Source organism: Asparagus officinalis, chromosome 4 (assembly GCF_001876935.1).
Source record: "Asparagus officinalis chromosome 4, Aspof.V1, whole genome shotgun sequence".
Classification (NCBI taxonomy): domain Eukaryota; kingdom Viridiplantae; phylum Streptophyta; class Magnoliopsida; order Asparagales; family Asparagaceae; genus Asparagus; species Asparagus officinalis.
Genome location: NC_033797.1, coordinates 21,123,370 through 21,143,023, shown reverse-complemented (window position 1 = coordinate 21,143,023; position 19,654 = coordinate 21,123,370). Strand labels below are relative to the sequence as shown.

The following is a 19,654-nucleotide window of genomic DNA, read 5'->3' as shown; positions in this document are numbered from 1 at the left end:
TAGGAGATTGTTGGTCTTGAGAGTGGAGACCCAAACCTAGAATCAAAATCAACAATTACATAAAAATTTAAGACAGGCCATGGGTGTGGTCTGCGCCACACCAGGGTATGGCAGAATCTGCCTTGTCTGCTATGGGTGTGGTCTGCGCCACACCAGGGTGTGGCAGAGTCTGCCCTGTTTGTCATGGGTGTGGTCTGCGCCACACCAGGGTATGACAGACTCGTTTTAGAATCCTAATCTGTTTTAGAATCCTAATCTGTTTAAGAGAGAAAAAGAGCACGAAAAAGAGGGTTTTGAGGGCTTTTTGATATTAGAAATCTTAGAGAAAGAGAGGCCAATTGCAAGCATTGTAATCTTCTTCAAGTAATCAAAGAATTGTGTGGTGTGACTCCCGAGAACGTAGGCACGTTGCCGAACATCGTTAAATCTGGTGTGTTCTTTCTTGTTTACTTTCCTACAAGTTTTTATCTTTGATTTGTGGTGAATTTCTTTCTTGCTCAACTCTCAAACACAAGATCCGGAAGGGTACGGATTTGATTTGATTATTTTAAATCCCCAACATCTTGCTCAACTCTCAAACACAAGATCCGGAAGGGTACGGATTTGATTTGATTATTTTAAATCCCCAACAAGTTCTTATTCACATCACACGATTTGTAACGAAAATAGGCGGATCCCGATCTATTTATTCATCAGCCCTAATGGAAGCTTAAATTTCTCAGATTACACTGATACATTTATCAAAAGAAAGAAAAAAAAAGAATAAGAGCAGGAAAAAAAAATGAAACGAGAACAATTCATCCAGAATCGATTTCTTATCACTGCGACGTGCTATGCTGAACCATTTAGGTGTATGGAGGAGGAATCGGCAAATCCTTGATGAATCCACAGAGCAAAGTCTCGTTGCGCATGCTGTACTCGTCCCTCAGGGATCTCTCCGGAGACACTACGCTGATGTAGAGCTGCTGTCCCTGCACGGATCTCTCCAGGATGTTGGATCTCAGGTTCCACATTCCGGCGTTGTCGAAGGTCAGCATGATCGCCGTCCAGGATTTTGGGTACACTTGGATGGTGTGCCTGCTGACAGCGTCGAGGAGATTGTATCCTTGCCTGCTTTCTGGCTTCCACTTGCCCGGTCCCATTCTGCACATACGATGCCCATGAGATATGGTAGGTGTTAGAATTTAGAACGGATCACAATCACCCACCGATGAAATATATGAGGTGTTTCAGTTTGCAGAATTTTTCGAAATTTAAATAGGATTTCTGAAACCTTTCCCAAATTTAGGAGGGAATCCTGTGATTTTGAAAGTTTCACGGAAGAAGTTGAGGTCTATTTGACGGATGGATCCCCTGAGGCTCTTTTACCCTCAGAGGGTCTGTTTGTCAGGAAACAATTGGGAAAATTTGCAAAATAGTCTGTTTTTGCTAATTATTTAGCAAAATAGACCGTTTTGCTAAATAATGGGAAAATTTGCAAAATAGTCTGTTTTTGCTAATTATTTAGCAAAATAGACCGTTTTGCTAAATAATTAGCAAAATAGAAATAGTCTGTTTTTGCTAATTATTTAGCAAAATAGACCGTTTTGCTAAATAATTAGCAAAATAGACCTCTTTTGTAAAAAAAAAAGGTCGATTTTGAAAAACAAGACTCAGAAAACATACAAGACTAGTAGTCTCGTATGTTTTCTGAGTTCATCTCAATGTTTTGTGAAATTTTCTGAGTTCACTAATCTGTGATTAAAACATACGGGACTGCTAGTCCCGTATGTTTTCTGAGCTGTTTTGCAAAACAGACATCTTTTTGGCCTGTTGGCCAAAAAAGAGGTCTATTTTGCTAAATAATTAGCAAAACGGCCTATTTTGTAAATTTTCCCAAAACAATTTTATCATTTCCCTCAAAGCAAAAAAGTTTTTAAAGATTTCACTCACTGAGTCTATCTGCAAAAAGAAATGTGCAACTTACCCAACAGGGAAAAAGGAGTATCCGTCTAAATGATAGGACTGAAGTGACCTCTCCGAATTCTGCAAAATGATCTCCACAAAAGTCCTGAACTCGATCCTAACCACATTTGGCGCCACCTTAATAACCCGACTCTCCTTCTGTGGCGGCAAATCCCCGATCAAATCGTACTGAAACACCCTCTCACTGGCGTTGTAGTACTCCGCCAACTTCAACGGCACTTCGGCGTCGACGTGCGAAACCCCGTTGAGCGCATACTTCCGCTTCCCGTCGACCATCCCCGTCGAGCTGTCCAGCACGATCGTCCTCGTTATGTTGATCGACCCGTAATGGTACGACCCTTGCGGGTTAGGCCGAGCGGCGCTCGCCGTCAGGTTCCAACGGAACGACCGCCATTGGTTGAACGACCACGCCCAGCCGGTCGCGGCTCGCGTCGGGATCGCCTCTTGGGGGGGGGGGATCCGTGCGACGCCTCGATACTGTGACGACGGCCGTCCGGTCGTCACGCGTTTCAAGAACCGTCGTGTCGACGCATGTAGTAGTCCGCGACGGCTCTGCGGCGTGACCAGGACGGAGTAGCATTGCCGCCGGGTGCACGTCGGCGAGCCGTACGTGTTCTGTACGGTTGTTGGGACCCGTCGATTCTCGCACGACGCTATGTCGTGGTTTTGAGCCGGGAAGTTGAGCGTGGAGCCTCGTCCGGACGTTGCGATGCGGTAACGGTAGGTTTTGGGACGGCCTCCATCGTGAACGTCCGTGCCCTGGATTTCCCGTTGAGAGGACGACGGAGGGGCGGGCCGAGGCTGCGGCGCTGTCGAGGATGCGCGCCGAGGGACGCCTGTGCGTTCTTGGAGTACGTCGTCGCGATGAGGACGGAGAAGTCGTCGCGGGGAGGTCGAAGGGACGGGGACGAGGAGGCGGCTGTGGATTTTGAGGCTGCGTAGCCGCCGCGGCTTCTATTGAGGGACGGAGGGCGAAATAGGAAAGTAGCTGCCGATCTGGTCTTTCACTTGGAAGTGGAAAGTGTAGTTTGTGCCCGGGAGAATCGGGCAGTTTGTTCCCGGCATTCCGTCCATCCATGAGTTCTTCCTTTGTTGGATACCGTTCCTACATAAACATGCATCGTTCGACGTAATTCCCTCTAGAACTCAAATCTTTAGAAGCGAGACTCGAAAATTTTAACGATCGATGCATGTGCAGATACTGTCAAAGTCAGCGTTTCAGAATTTTCATAAAATCGATTTTTTTTTTCTTTTTTCCATATACGGTTCGATGCTGTTCGAGCAAACAAGTTGCTAGTCATCTCGTTATGGTCTCCAGCGAAGCGGATATTTATATACGATTGACATATACTATGCATAGTAGCTTAGCTGAGGTCGAACACGTTTAATGTTAAACTTCTAATGTGGAGGAACAAGAATAATAATGCGAAAACGAGCTACTAGCTAGCATACCAGGTGAAGAGTAAGGGCTCGTCGAGGAAATTGAAGATGTTGACGACGATGTTGTTGTTGCTAGTACAGTTGATCTCCGGACCCGGGAACTGGCCGTTGATCAAAATCCCCCTCTCGGGGCCCCCGAGGGGGCTGATCGTGCCGTAGGTGACATTCCAGTCGAAAAAGAGGTAGGGGTCTTCAGCGAGCGAGAGGCCGAGGAGGGAGAGGAGGACAACGGAGACGACGACCAGTCTCATCTTTCTATTTCTTTCTTCTACCTCTTGAAACCTCTCTAACGCTGAGGTAACATAAACCTGAAGTGTTACGAATGCTAATGGGAGATGAAGAGTAAAGAGGATGGAGAGGAGTTTGTAATTTTGAGGAGGGAGAGTTCGTTGTGTTAACAAGAGGAGTTTTCACTACGAGGGGATGGCTCTCCTTAAGTTTATGTCCAAGGATTGCGCGGGGACTCAGGGGGCTTCCGTTGAAAATTGAAGACACATGTTTGGACGAAGCTGTTGGCTTTGACCTCTTCTTCCTCTCAACTCAATTTCTATACGTTTGGTGCCTCACCAATGTACGTAGTTAGCGGATGAAGGAGATTAGAGAGGTCGCAGATGTCAAGCATATATCATGACTATTAATTAAAATTAATTAAAATCTAGAATTATAACTGAAACACCTCCAATTGAAATCCACCCGTCATCGAAGAGGAGCAATACTGAGAGATAGGCTCTCAAATTTCTATTTCTTCATATTATCTTCGTAAGATTTTATGTCTCATCATAAGACTACATATGAACTCTATTTATAGGACCAAACTAGTCATAGAGATTTTAACTTTAAACAATTCATAATTATTTAGAACTCTATCCATAACAATTAAGGATAGAAATAGATTTGTTCAAAACTTTATCTATAACAATTAAGAATAGAAATAGAATTTGTTCAAAAACTTTATCCATAACAATTAAAGGTAGAAATAGAATTTAATTTGTTCAAAAACTTTATCCATAACAATTAAGGATAGAAATAGAATTGCATTGCATGTATACCTCTTTTAATGACATTAGTGAGACCAATTGGGTCCCATATCGAGAACCAATTATTAATCAAATTAATAATTTTAATTTAACAATTAAATCCCTATCCGACCAACTGTTCATAAAAGCTCTTCCATAATATGGGATTAATTATTAATAAATAATATCTTACATTCAGCCCCCTCCAGCATTATTTATTTTATAGGCAACTCTTTTAAGAAAGACAACTCACATATTTGCCTAAATTGCAATTCTCATCATGAACATGAATAAAAATCATTTTGAAACATCAAAATATTTTATTTTTATAAGAAAGTAAATTTAAAAAATATTTTTAAAACCACCTTCCGGTAGGAATTTAATAGCTTCATGGGATTGCATAATAAATTAACTCATCATAATGAGCATACTGGATCCTATTTAAACATCTATCATTTTTCTAAACGAAATTTAGCAACCCAATGTTTCAGGTTGTGTAGCGCTTGCTAAACAAGTTTAACCATCACATCAAAGCATACTAAATTATTAAATCGAAAATAACAATATCATCAAGTCAAAAGGACCATGTAACAATTTAAATTCTCCATTTCTTAGGTGACTCGTCCTAGAGAATTCAAATACGGTCTAGTGCTACACACATCATAATGTATGCTTATGACATACACCCGGAGAATCCCCATTCTCGGTGGTTGAGACCCACCACCACATCTCATATATCAGTGTCATGCATAATAACATGTTATAACAAAGTTATCCTCTACTAGTTATAGGTTAAGCACAAATTTAAGAAAGTTTCTAAGTTTGATCATATCTCCAAGCAAGTGACCATCACAGTGCATGATCTAACAAAATAACTTCTAAGGATATATAACAATTATATAAATAACACACAAATTATATGTGCAACAATTAAATTTATTAACATTACAATATTATTACATAATTTGTATTGGATGTTCAAGGGCAAATTATTATTACTATTCCAACACTTACATGCAACTAGATTATTTTTGCTCAGTTGGAATTATTTGTTTCATTATCGCTACATTGTAACAATACGCTTTCGGTTAAAAACCCATTACCTAACTCGTTATGTTGCATAAAATCCATTTCATAACCCGTTACGTTGAGTTGTGTAACCTAAGGTACCTTAAATGTTACCTAACTTTATGAAATAACTCAACATCATAACTTGATGTTATTTTAACATAATATGTGTTATTTCAATATAAAAAGTATTATTTTAATATAACACACATTATTTCAATATAACTTACGTTATCTCAATATAAGTTCTAGAGACCTGAGAGTATATCCTTTCCCAACTCTTGAAGTAGTTAACTAATTATTTTTGAATTGTTTGTTAAGCTCTCATGTTGGTGACATTATTATTTAATTGTGAAATTATGGATGTGACTATTAAAACGAATATAATTATGAAGGAGGTATGAATTTATGATTACATAATTGAATATTCCATTGTGATACTTCCTACCAAATCTAACTTGTATTAAATTAAGGAAATTTTAGTAAAATATTTTCGTATTATGATATTTTGTTCATAATTCTTAAAATTATTATGAACATCTTTTATATTTTTATAAATTAAATAGTAAGAAAATATTTTGTTTCTAATTATAATGTTATGTTCGAAAATTTCCATATTTCTACCTATTAAACTCATTATGAATAGTTTGTACTTATAAAATATATGTATACAGTTAATAAATTAAACAACCTACGTCATGCATTACAGTTTTTTTTTTTCCTTTCCCTTTTGTGTTTTTTCTTTAACCCTTTATAAGAGGTAGGGTGTTAAGTATGTGTTATCGTTATTTTCAATATTGCTACGACTTATATCAGATCTAGATGTAGCTTACACTTGTAACTCAAACCAACAAGAAAGAACCCTATAGTTGCAACTAGAGTTTCAACTGTAGTTCATGTAACAACAACAAGTTTAATTACGTACAAGTGACAGTTGCCTTATAACCTTCATGCTATCAAAGAGCGTCCTCACAGAAAAAGGGCAGTAAAATCAAACTATGTTTCACATCCAAATTTAATTTATAGGCATAAGGAAACTGTGGCATTCGCATCTATGCCTACTGAAACATCAGCTACCATAATTTTCTAAGCCAATTAGATGTAAGGTTGATACCTCATTCAAACGGAAATTACTTTTATCCATAACCATTATACACTATAGGACAGAGTATAATGATAATGATAATAATAATAATAATAATAATCATAGATCAGAAGATATTTCTCTGCTCGTCCAGTGTTATTAAAATTCAGATCATAAAAAGCTTGAGCGCTCATACAAGGGTACAATCGCCAAATGGAAAGCAGTGTATCCAAACGATTTCACAGGTACTTGAAAGGAGGCAGAAGAATAAATAAATGAGGACACAAAACTACAGAAAACTTTATTTTGAACAAGTGCTCGAAATAATATCTAAATCCCAAAAGACAAATACTCAGATGTCAAGTTACTTTCTTGTGTACAGTTACACCTGATTTCGCGAAATATGAACAATTACCCGATACAGAAAACATTATAGCCACAAACTTAATAGCTCTAACAAACAGAGTACAATCCAATAAAGAAACCAATTTTGCATAATCTGAAATTACATTTCACATTGCTGCAGAGAGAACAAAGAATTTGACAATTAAGAATATTGAGTGTATACCCTTATTGTGCTAGAAATCAAAACAATAAGGGCTAAAAAATAGAGGGGGGGAATTAAATCTACATCCTTCCAAGACACTGGATGGCACCAATCCAATTCGAGATGCCAGCCAAATTAATCATCCAAATCATATATCACAAATGAATGGTGCAATCAAATAATGTCCAAATTAACCCGCAACACCAATGTACAGAACTGATGCAATGCTTCGAGTAAGTACTCCATATATGCACTCTTCTTGTTATGTAAGAGATATTGAACCACCAAAGAATATTTGATGTTCACTGCTGCCCTTTTCTCTTTGATCCAAACAGTAAGTGTGTCGTACTATCGAGCCAAGAGGCTTTCATCCCTCTCTTCATATCAAACTTCGAGAACACAAGAATGGCTACAGCTAGTTAAACTAGTGGTTTATGTTGCATTGATCCATAAACTGGTCTCCGTGTGTGAGGAATTTCTTCCAGTATTTCCTATATTTTGGTATCCCGAGGTCAAGCCAAGGTTTCATGTTGCCATTGTAGTGCAGGATGCCAGCATTCTTTATGGCATCTGCATCGATTCTATAATCGTAGCCTAGTCCCGAGAGAACCCAAGAATCATCTAGAGGGAATATCTGATTCTGGAAAGCAAGTAAGCTAGTTGGTAATGCTGCGGCTCTCCAGGAGGCCTCACTTCCATTATGGAACTGCAAAAACCAAAGAGAAGATTAGAATTTCTGGACTAAGATGATAGTTTACTGTTCTTTGGTTTACGGAATAGAACAAATTTCAGATAATCTGTTTTATTCAAGGTTAGGTTTTAAATATCAGATATAAGGGAAATATCAGATGGCCAAAATTCATATCAGATTGCGGATATAGAGGAAATTTCGCATAGTATAATGCACTAAAATGTAATATCAACATACTTAATGAAATCTAAGAATACTAAATGTAAATAATATATGTTTAGGATCACTAATCAACCTTGTAAAACAAACAAAAGTATAAATCAACATTGCAACATTTCATTTGATTTTTTAGGCCTAATGGGAGAATCATGATGTCTTGGTGACAAGCCATATAAAAGCATATATTGGCCAACATATCAGCTGATATATGGGCCATACAGGGAATATATCGCCCAAAATAGGCACAAAAGTGGTAAAGGGTATTTAGAGACCATGCCGGCTACGTTAAGCCTTGTAAAAGGATATATCGGGTAATATATTTAAAACAATGGTTTTACTAGTATGATACATCAGTCCTTTCCTTATTGCATTAGATGTAATTTTTCTGATAAAATAAGTACTTGAATGAGACTTCGAGAACTATTGTTCAGCCAAAACAGGAAAAGACACTAGAAATACAGCTAGATCTAGCCATCTGCTGAAACTTGTACAAAGGCAGTTAGGATTAAAAGCACAAAGGTTAACAGCAAGGAATTGCCACATGGAACAAAGCAATGTATACTACCATACTGAATCTAGTTAATCTGCAAAAGCAAATAAAAGATTTCAAAGGCTAGCATGTAGCATGTCCAAGCTTCTTGTTTTCTTTTATTTTCTAATTTCTATAAAAAAAGGAGTAAGATAAGAAAACAGCCAAGCATATCACTCTACAGTCTGTGTTATGAAACCCTTGCATAAAGCCTGCAGCAAGCATAGAAAAGGAAAGAGAGAATACTACTTACCTTGGGAAGGGCTTGCTGGTGTTTTCCAGTAATTTTAAGCTCGCGCCACTTCTCCAAATCAATTACATTTAACCCAGACATCCAGGAACAGGAATCCCTATATTGATGGTTTCCCATATAAGATTTCAGCTGTCCTAGCTTCACCTTGCAAAACTTCACAGCACCATTGACTTTCCCATGCAAGTCAATATCCCATAATGAGGACAAATCCCTCTGGACTACCACATCATCATCCAATACTACCACCTTCTTCAGATTCTTGAATATCTCAGGAATAAGAAAATGTGAATGGCCAAACACCGACGTAAATTCTGTTCTCATCTGGGCAGGAGATGATTCATCATTGGTAAGTATTGAAATACGGAATTCCTCAGAAGATGAAAGTTGTGGTAGACCCGAACTATAGGAGTTAAGCTTAAAGTCTTTCATATTCATGACATGAACAACTGCCGCTTTGTAAGATTGCCTACTAAACCAGAGCTTCATAGTATAAAAATTCTCTTCATCAGTCAGCACATTGAAAACCATATTTCCTGTTTTCTGTTATACCAAGAACTTAAGTCAATGATCCAAACAGACACGAGTCATTAGATATACAGCAAGTAGAGTATGGCACTGTACCTTAGAGCACATAACAGTGGAATTGATAGTAACAGATGCTGCAAGTACATTGCGAGAAAAAATTATGTACTGCCGGTAACTTGGGTTATCAAGCTTGTGAGCATGTGCCTGCTCTATATCTGCTGGTGGTGCTCTGAAATATTCTACTGTTAATCTCATCGACAAGCAGTGGTGACTTTTGGGCATTGTCTGGACACCGAGATGATGCAAGAATGCACTTTGCTTCATATGGAAATGAGCTTCATCCTCAGTAAGATCAAGTATCTGCCTAAGTTTCTTGTCAACATTGTTACAATCTACAGGACATGTCTTGGCTTTTGCTATAGTCCGGTCCATCCTCTCTATCTTCTTTTGAACACTGATAAGGAATACATTTAAACCAAAAAACTTTAACCACTGAATTCATCGTTAATTAAAAGAAAGACAGTGTGATAAAAAGATAACTTAAAAATTCAATATGCTCATAATGGAAATCTGGAAAGCACAGAAATCTGAAAATTAACTATTGGTTAATACATTTATGAGTTAACATTGCAAATCAATATCTCTTCAGGATTGATAGATATTAATATGCCCATTCACCCTTAACGCATGAAGCATGGATTTCTCCTGATACAAACAGTTTGGCAGAGTGCACAGCTCCTGATAAAGGTTAACGGTGATTAGAAGAAAACTCTGCACAACTTCGAAAGATACACCCTAAGAAAGTATGACAATATGGAAGTACATAATAATGAAAAGTACTGATGCTATGGTCCAAGTAATGTGCTTATTACATCTGTCGAACAGTGAATAATCATACTAGGGTGCACGTGTTGTGCTTGTTAAATCTGCCCAGAAATACAAAGACTTCGTTCTCAAGCATTATGCATCAACGTAAACAAAAGGCGCAGGTATGTATGGAAAGGCCAGCAACATGATGAAATCACCACTTACAATGATGGAAGGTCAGGATCTGAAATGGCTTCACTAAGCATGCGCTCGTGGTCCTGAATGTTCTGCTTCATTTCTCGTGACAGCTTCTCCTGTCCTTTAAGCTTCGCAATAGTTGGATAGTAAGCTCTTGCCACAAAAACTTGATCTTTCAGTCTCTTTACAACTGAATCTTTCATCACTTCTTTATGTTCTTTGGACCAAAGGCAGTAGCTCCCAAATTCGAGAAGACAAGATTTTTGAGTTGCATCACCATTTGAACCTTTGGGGGTGTTCTTTCCAGCTTTTCTACCATCCTGACAAAAGCAAATAAAGAAGCCGTTCAATGTAAAGGTTAATATAATTGATGCCATATACTAATAACAGCAGTGTGTTTTAGAAAGAGGATGAACAGTTTATCTTGTAGATGTGGACTAAACAATAGTCGAACAGCACGCACTAGTAAAGTAATACTGGAAGAGAGTTAAATGCAAAATTCATTCATGAAATTACGCATTTATATTAAGAAGTGGAGAAGAATTTAGATGAATGTGAAACCAAGATCTAGCAGTGCAACATGAAGGTTAGAATCAGAGAGTTCAATTGACAAGATCAAAGTTTTAAAAGGTTGCCAAAATATAGAAGATTTTTGCAAAGTACACAAATTGGTAATAAAAATGATCGCAAAGCACTTATTTGGGCAAGTCTAAAGCATTTGATAACTTCTGTCCGAGTACAAAAAGGAAGGAACTCATAGGGCTAGTAACAAATTGATAGAGGAATGGTACTGAATACTTGGAGAAAAAATCTCCCTAAGGGGACAGGATGGGAGTTGTCTAACACTGCAAATCTGAGCAATTCATTCATGGACAGCTCATCAACGCTAATCATGAGGCACTCATGCTAGTTTTCTTCACGTATCAACTCAAGCTCAAACTTGAACTTAAGCTAGCCTGTCAAATCTAGAGCTATAACAAGCTTTGCTGGAGATTGAAGACAATGCAACTTTCTATACATAATTACATGAGTTGCTGAATGTCTACTACTACAACAACAAAAGCATTCTCCAAATACTTGGAGCTCAGATACGCTATGAAGGTAATCTTAAATGGATATTCAGGTCTGTTTGATGAGTGAGTGGCAGGGTGGAAAGGTGGATTAGGGATCAAAAAGCTTACAACAGTTATTATGCTCCAGTTAGATTTTCTACATTTTTGAAGAAGGCATAGAAGAGGAACAAGGATTCTAAGGATAGGGAGAAAGGCAGGTGATGAGAGAGAACGTAATGTCCCTAGTGAGAATTCCAGTCACGTCTAAATAGCTCTTGCCAACAAGTTGATTGCTGTTACCAGCACAATTAGAAGAGCATAATGTAAAATCAAACAAACAAAATTTAAGCACAAAATTAAAGATAGGCATATGGTCCATCTAACTAGTCTTACTTTAGGATTTGGAACTGAAGTAGCCTCTGAAGAAACACTGTGTGATCTAGGTGGACCTGCAAGTAATTAAGGACTCAATGAACAATTTAGACATAGACCAACACGATTTTAACAAGCAAAAGAGATTCAAGAACAAAAGAATAAAGGCACATCTGGCATACCTTTAGAGTTAACTTCCCCTTGTTTGGTGTGGGAGGTATGTTTAGGTTGTGAAATAAATTCTCCTTTACTATCTGTAGGATTCTTATTATCCTTGTGGAAAGCAACCTCACCTTTGCCCGTACTGATAACTTCCTGTACAAACCATAGAAATTTGACCCACTAATTCATTGCACACAAAACCCAAGTGTCAAAATATCAACTAAGATATCCAAATTGATCTATTAACCAACAGTCCAAACAATGGGAGCATTTAGAGAATTTTCAGTATGCTCATTTTCAACTTTAGGTAAATAAAACAGATTCACGCCATTTCATGGTATAAAAGGGTAATATTTTCAAAAAGGCCATGAATGCAACTGCTTTGGATAGCATATCATCTTGGTTTTAACTTAAAATATGTGCATTTCCTTGTTCAACAAATTCCTATATGTAAAGAGTTACAGATAATTATGTTTCCTTTCGGGTTTCAGATTTTTGTGTGCTGGTGGACGGGTGGCAAGATGAAGAATTTCAGTGGTTGGTAGGCTGATTGCTTAAGGAAATGTTCGGCAGAAGAACATTGGTCATAGTGAATAAGGACTAATTACCATGCGAACAAATATAGTTCAGACACTAGTGTAGACAAGAAAAAAGTAAAACATACTAAAATCACTGCTCTTAAACAGAATTTATCTCGCATATATTCACAGCCAAGCAAACACCTAAAATAACTAGGATACTACTAATGCGCAAAATTTTTAATAAGTTCTTCAAAGATTAAAACAAACATCCAATTAGTCTAACAAGCTACAACATTGACTAGTTAAAAAGTGTGCAAAGAGAAGGAATGAACCTGTGGCAAAGTCGGCTTAAATTTGTCTACAAGTTCATTAATTCTCTTATCCTCCTGCCACCCAATAAAACCGCACATTGAAACACTAAGTTTAGATCCACAGTAAAAAATCAAAATTATCACCAAGAAAAAAAGAAACCGAACCTCCTTCTGATTCTCATCACCTTCCTCCATCTTGTTATCATTTGCAAAGCTATTCGCCTAACCATCAGATAACCCAACAAAATCAGCCAACATATCCCAAAAAGAAAAGGGCCAATTGCACTTAATTACTCTACAGCATCAACACTTAAATTTGATATCTTGGAAGTTCAAATTTGCCCAAATAATACCATAAAGTTTCATAAATTTTATCTTTAATAACCTCAGTTATCCCACTGTTTAGACATTTGTTTAAAAGGCCTCACATTTGGACCTCTGCATCCCCAAAATTCCATCCATGTCCCTCTCTTCCTTCTTCAGTCAACTAAAAGCACTAAAATTTGGCATTGAATTGTAACAAAAACAACCCCTGCTTAACAATTTTCACAATAAAATTCGATGTGAATGCCCTAAACTGAAAGCAAGAATGAACACGAAATGTTTTCTGGGAAAATTTATACTTCCAGGTGAAAACTTGACTAAACTTCAAGGTATTAAAGTGCAATTAACCCCAAAAAATATTTAAAAAACGAAATAGAAAAATCCCTCACCAGAGACGGCGAACTCTCCTCTGCGTTATATCCTGCACAACAAAATCCAAAAATGAAAACAAATCAGTGGTTTCAAAAATAATGAAAACAAGATCCCAACTCCCTCTAACCAGATCTCCGCTCGATCTCACCAGATCCAAACAAACCCTAGGGTTAGGGTTTCGAACCAAGAACTAACCATTAGGGAACCGATTGTGGAGTCCAAGGAGCACCGATCCCGTGCCGATGAGAGAGAGGCGCTTCGCTGTCGGAGGATGACCGGAAGCGGCGCTGTGACTCTTCATCGATCCGAGAACTGCAAAACCTCAAGATCTTGATGAGATCTTCTCTCTGATTCGCATCGTACGAGTAAAAAACGAAAATGTTAAAGAAATTTGCGGTCGAAGAGGCGAGAGCGAGAGAGAGTGAAGAAGTGAGGAGAGAGAAAATGAAAGAGTGAATCTTTTTATGATTGGGGTTTTGAAATTAGGGGTGAAATAGATTGATTGGGATTGGGTTAATTAAATGATTAATTAGATTAATTAAATTAATTTATTTTTTAGAGGGGGCCGCCAAGTACCCATATGTTGTCAGCATTAAAGTGGGTAATTCATACTGTGAAAGACTTGGAAATGCTCAAAAAGATAAGAGCATCTCCAAGGGGCCGGAAAAATCCGGCCCCTTAGCTAAATTAAGGGGGATTTAAGGGAGATGTGGTCCAAGGGACCGGAAAAAAAACCCCTTCACCCCATGTCCCTTAACTTCCTCACCAAATTAAGGGGAAGGTTAAAGTCCCTTAACCTTCCCCTTATAATTTTATATTAATATATATGTTTTTAGAATTAATTTATAGTTAATTAAATTTAGTTAATGTATAGTTAATTTAAAATAATATAATTAAGTTAATGTATAGTTAATTTAATTTGATTAATATTTTATTCTAAATTAATTATTTGTTAAATTTTAATATGAATAATTAATTTAATGATTATATAAGGTAATTTCTTAATTTAAATTAATTAATTAATTATTTTTAGTTATTAATATTTATTTATTTATTTATTCATAAATAAACCACATATTTAATTAAATCCTAATCTATAAAATTAAAAAACTAAATATAATTAATTAAGGGGTAGGGGACTTTTAAGGGGGAACCATTGGAGAAGAACCAACCCCTCCCTTAAAGTTCCCCCTAGATTAAGGGACATCCAAGGGATCCCTTGGAGATGCTCTAAGGGCCTAGATAGAAAATGCATACCCTTTCGTGCTAAATTATTGAATATACTCATTTTGGTATTATATTGAGTTAATTAGTGTATTTTGTTTGCATTGACATTTTTAACTATTTGCACTGAATTTTATTGTTTAGATTGGCTTTGTATATAGCTCGTACTGACGTAAAATTAATAGTGGGACGTCATTCCTTTTTTACTTACATACTCTTTTATGACGTACGGTAAACTCAATTTTAGAATTGACTGGCTTTGCTTTATATAAGTATACATAATAAGTAATAATTTAGTGTTATCATTAATGTTTTTTTGGTGATTTTGACTAGAGTATAATATTTTTCTTGAAGTATTTATTGCAAATTCGAATGATTACTAATGTTGTTATATTTGAAACATTCAATGCACATACTACACTTACACATAAGAATATGATGGCGTAGATCATGTTATTGGATTTCATAAGTATAATGGACAGTGCTTGTGAATTATCTTGTTGGATTTAATCTAATAAATCTATTTGTGGGCACATATGATTAATCAATGTGTATTGCTATCTTTCAGGATAACCCACTAAAGTGATCAATTAAGTTGGGTTAATGGGTATTTAAATATAATCATGGGTTATATGTGCAGATACCAGGTTGTAATTGTGATTTATTGAGGGGCTAAATTACAAAAGTACAACATCTATAAATAAGGGGTTATGGTCCCTAACCTAGAGTTACACTTTCTAATTCTCTTCACCCCCATCTAGAGAGAGAAATTCGGATTTAGAGAAACCCTAAGGTTAGAAGATCATTGAAACCCAAATCAAGATTTCTTCTATGGATTCAGGTATAAGCTTCCGCACTCTTTTGATTATTGTTAATCTCTTTGAATTAATCAATGGCTATATGGTTTTAGATCTAACAAGTGGTATCAGAGCCACCTTGATTAATTCTTAGGGATTTAAGTTTTATTGGGTTTTTGATCTTAAATCTCTTGTTAAAGATTCAGTTTTGTTTTTCGGATGAACAGTAAATTTTTTTTGTTCGGATGAACAGTAACGAAAATTTTTCGGGTGAACAGTAAAGTTTTTGTTCGGGTGAACAGTAACGAAATTTTTTCGGGTGAACAGTAGCTTTTGGAATTTTTTGGCTTTTTCGGCGGTTTTTTCTTGGATCTGGATCAAGAAAACTTTTTTTTTCGATTCTAGATCTGTTTTTTGATTTAATGGCGGCGGTTTTTTTTTTCGATTCTAGATCTGTTTTTTGATTTAATGGCGGCGGTTTCAGTTTGAAACCCTAAGGGTTCGTGCGTGAAAACGTGGCGAACATTAAGGAGGTGGTTACCTCAAATTTTGGCGAAGCGGTAAGCTTCAAACGAACCTCGCGTTCGTTCAATTTTAACCGAACTTCGCGTTCAAACGAACTTCGCGTTCGTTCTCAAGTGAGCCTCGCGCTCAACGAACTTCGCGTTCGTTCTAAGGTGAGCCTCGCGCTCAGTTCTAAGGTGAGCCTCGCGCTCAGTTTTCAGTCGAACCTCGCGTTCGTATTTAAGTCGAACCTCGCGTTCGTGCTTCAGTCGAACCTCGCGTTCGTGCTTCAGTCGAACCTCGCGTTCGTGCTTCAGTCGAACCTCGCGTTCATCTTTTTTAACGAACCTCACGTTCGTTCTCAAGTTGAACCTCGCGTTCATTTTTTCAAACGAACCTCGCGTTCGTTCTCAAACGAACCTCGCGTTCGTGCTTAAGTGAGTCTCGTACTCAATACAGTCGAACCTCGCGTTCGAAGTCAAGCGAACTTCGTGTTCACTATGGTTAAACCTCAGCTTTTTATGGGTCCACTTTGGTATACTTAATTTATTCAATTAAGTTATGGGCCCTAATTAAGCTGTGAGACCCCAATTAAGTTTTTTTGGAAATTCAGTTGATTTAAATTAAAACTTTTTAATTTAAATCTAATTTGGTTTATAATCAATTATTTAATTCAAATATTATGACACTAAGGTATTAAGGTTGTCTCTCACTCCAATTGATTAATTGAAACAAGAAGTTGCCAAAGTAACCTCTCTTGTGTAGATTATTCATGAGGAATGTGAGATGTTTGTGTGTATGCTTTCGTGTAAATATTTAATCGGCCCAAAGGAAGGTTAATATTTATTTAGACTGTATACACATCTGCGATGATAAGCGTGTGACAATTATAAGGTTTACATGTGAATAATGAATCGATCCAAAGATAGTTTCATTATTTGACATGAGTTATTGTCAATGTTTGATCATTGCAACAAGGTATCACTTACAAGTTAATATTACTGTCCAAAGACTTGATATTAATGTTGTGCCGGTATCTTGGATGGGGATTGTCATTATTTGAATTTTATTGATTATGGTTATTGATGTGAGCATTCTTTTGTTTTATTTCAGCTAATGCATCTGCTGCAACAATTTCTGCTAACATCAACTCAATTCCCATGCTAAATGGGACAAACTTCAAGGTTTGGAAAGAGAACATATTAATTGTTCTTGGCTGCATGGATCTTGACTATGCATTAAGAACTGAACAACCCCAACCTCTCAATGCGGATAGCACTCCTGATGCAAAGAAGGAGCATGAGAAGTGGGAGCGTTCAAATCGCATGAGTCTTATGATCATTAAGCGCGGCGTTCCGGAAGCCTTCAGGGGCATAGAATCCGAAGGGATTACTAAGGCTAAAGATTTCCTTGCCGAAATTGAGAAGCGTTTTGCGAAAAACGATAAGGTAGAAACAAGCACGCTTTTAGCTCGCTTGATTTCAATGAAGTATAAGGGCAAAGGAAATATCAGGGAGTACATTATGGAAATGTCTCATATTGCTTCAAAGCTTAAGGCACTTAAACTCGATCTTTGTGACGAGTTATTAGTGCATCTGGTTTTGTTGTCTCTTCCTGCACAGTTTAACCAATTTAAGGTCAGTTATAACTGTCAAAAGGAGAAATGGACTCTAAATGAGCTCATTTCATACTGTGTGCAAGAAGAAGACAGGTTGAAGCAAGATAAGACAGAAAGTGCTCATTTGGCCTATGCCTCTAAGGATAAGGGCAAGAAAAGGAAGAATGATAAGGAAGCTGCTAAGGGTCCAGTTGAGAAGAAACAACATAAGGATAATCAGGGTTGTTTCTTCTGTAAGAAGCCTGGACATGTAAAGAAGGACTGTACAAAATATCACGCCTGGCGTGATAATAAGGGTACGTTCCTTGCTTTGGTCTGTTCTGAGGTTAATTTAGCTTCAGTACCTAGAAACACTTGGTGGTTAGACTCTGGTGCTACTACTCACATAAGTGTTTCTATGCAGGGTTGCCTGAGCTACCGAAAGCCAAGTGATGTTGAAAGACACATCTTTGTGGGCGACGGACAATCGGTAGATGTGGAAGCAATTGGGCACTTTAGGTTGTTGTTAGGAACTGGTTATTATTTGGATTTAAAAGATACTTTTGTAGTACCGTCTTTTAGACGGAATTTGGTTTCTGTTTCTGTATTGGACAAATCAGGTTATTCTTGTTCATTTGGAAACAGTCAATTCAGTTTATCTTTTAATTCAAATGTTGTGGGAACCGGTTACTTGAGTATTTATGACAACCTATATTTGCTTGATACAATTGCTTCTTACAATGAATCCTTGCATGTGGAATCACGTGGTACTAAGCGTAAATTAAATAAGGAAAATTCGGCGACATTATGGCATAAGCGCTTAGGTCATATCTCAAAAGGTAGAATTGAGCGTCTTGTGTCTGATGGCATTTTGGATTCCCTTGATTTTTCGGACTTCGACGTATGTGTTGAATGTATCAAGGGAAAACAGACCAAAGTGAAAAGATTAGGTGCCAACAGATCTTCGGATGTCTTAGAATTGATACATACGGATATTTGTGGGCCATTCCCTACGGAATCCTGGAATGGTCAACAATATTTTATATCATTCATAGACGATTACTCACGTTATGGGCACCTATATCTTATTCATGAAAAATCTGAGTCTCTGGACATGTTCAAAGCCTATAAAGCTGAAGTTGAGAATCAACTCAACAGAAGAATTAAAACCGTCAGATCTGATCGTGGTGGTGAGTACTACGGTAGATATGATGGTTCAGGTGAACAACGTCCAGGACCATTTGCTAGATACCTAGAGGAATACGGTATCGTCCCACAGTACACCATGCCGGGTTCACCTAGCATGAATGGTGTAGCTGAAAGACGAAACAGGACTCTTAAGGATATGGTAAGAAGTATGATTGCTCATTCTTCTTTACCAGAGTCACTCTGGGGAGAAGCACTTAAGACAGCAGCTTACATTCTGAATAGAGTACCAAGTAAAGCAGTTGCTAAAACACCTTATGAGCTTTGGACTGGTCGAAAGCCCAGTTTAAAGCATTTACATATTTGGGGATGTCCAGCTGAGGCAAGGCCTTATAGGCCAAATGAAAAGAAATTGGACTCCAAAACAGTTAGCAGCTACTTTATTGGATACTCTGAACGCTCTAGGGGCTTTAAGTTTTATGATCCCACTATAAGGAACATTTTTGAGACGGGAACAGCAACATTCTTTGAGGATGTTGAGTTTGGGGGGAGAAATAAGGTTAGAGACATTAGTTTTGAGGAGGAATTGGCTTCAGATCCAATCCATACAGTTACTTTTGACAATATTCAGGTTCCTATACCTGTTGTTGCTCAAGAAGTAAATCCGGAACCTCAAGATGATAATGTTGAACAACTCCCTGTTCCAGAAGAACAAACTCAACAACCTCAAGAACCAGTGCCATTAAGGAGATCCACGAGAGAAAGGAGAAATGCTATTCCGGATGATTATATTGTATTTCTCCAAGAACATGAGGAAAGTAGTGGAATGTTAGAAGATGATCCAATCAACTTCTCTCAGGCCATGAAAAGTTCTAACTCTCAACAGTGGATTGATGCCATGAATGAAGAGTACAAGTCTATGCAAGACAA

At 37.5% G+C, this 19,654-nt stretch overlaps 2 protein-coding genes across 4 annotated transcripts; both read right to left on the bottom strand.

Moving 5' to 3' along the window:
• On the bottom strand, nt 654-3,769 carry LOC109838325 (L-ascorbate oxidase homolog). Its single transcript, XM_020406776.1, has 4 exons — nt 3,418-3,769; nt 2,932-3,070; nt 1,967-2,442; nt 654-1,143 (listed from the first exon to the last, which is right to left on the bottom strand). Exons 1-4 carry the CDS (start codon nt 3,654-3,656, stop codon nt 846-848), a joined length of 1,152 nt encoding a protein of 383 aa, XP_020262365.1. The 5' UTR covers nt 3,657-3,769; the 3' UTR covers nt 654-845.
• On the bottom strand, nt 7,022-13,704 carry LOC109836897 (probable galacturonosyltransferase 7). 3 transcript variants are annotated; one of them, XM_020404939.1, is made up of 10 exons: nt 13,652-13,704; nt 13,474-13,505; nt 12,926-12,982; nt 12,782-12,835; nt 11,949-12,081; nt 11,788-11,843; nt 10,370-10,662; nt 9,434-9,791; nt 8,813-9,352; nt 7,022-7,826 (listed from the first exon to the last, which is right to left on the bottom strand). In XM_020404939.1, exons 3-10 carry the CDS (start codon nt 12,953-12,955, stop codon nt 7,545-7,547), a joined length of 1,746 nt encoding a protein of 581 aa, XP_020260528.1. In that variant the 5' UTR covers nt 12,956-12,982; nt 13,474-13,505; nt 13,652-13,704; the 3' UTR covers nt 7,022-7,544. The 3 variants fall into 3 exon arrangements, with proteins under 3 accessions (XP_020260528.1, XP_020260529.1, XP_020260530.1); XM_020404940.1 differs by lacking the exon at nt 12,782-12,835; XM_020404941.1 differs by lacking the exons at nt 12,782-12,835; nt 12,926-12,982.

Coding starts and splice junctions, on each gene's coding strand:
- LOC109836897 (XM_020404939.1), bottom strand. CDS start 12,955: ATGGAGGAAGGTGATGAGAATCAGAAGGAG. Junction 12,836..12,925: donor GTGATGAGAATCAGAAGGAG/GTTCGGTTTCTT, acceptor ATTGGGTGGCAG/GAGGATAAGAGAATTAATGA. Junction 10,663..11,787: donor CTTCAGTTCCAAATCCTAAA/GTAAGACTAGTT, acceptor TGCTTTTGTCAG/GATGGTAGAAAAGCTGGAAA.
- LOC109838325 (XM_020406776.1), bottom strand. CDS start 3,656: ATGAGACTGGTCGTCGTCTCCGTTGTCCTCCTCTCCCTCCTCGGCCTC. Junction 2,443..2,931: donor ACTTTCCTATTTCGCCCTCC/GTCCCTCAATAG, acceptor CCGTCGTCACAG/TATCGAGGCGTCGCACGGAT. Junction 1,144..1,966: donor TACTCCTTTTTCCCTGTTGG/GTAAGTTGCACA, acceptor TCGTATGTGCAG/AATGGGACCGGGCAAGTGGA.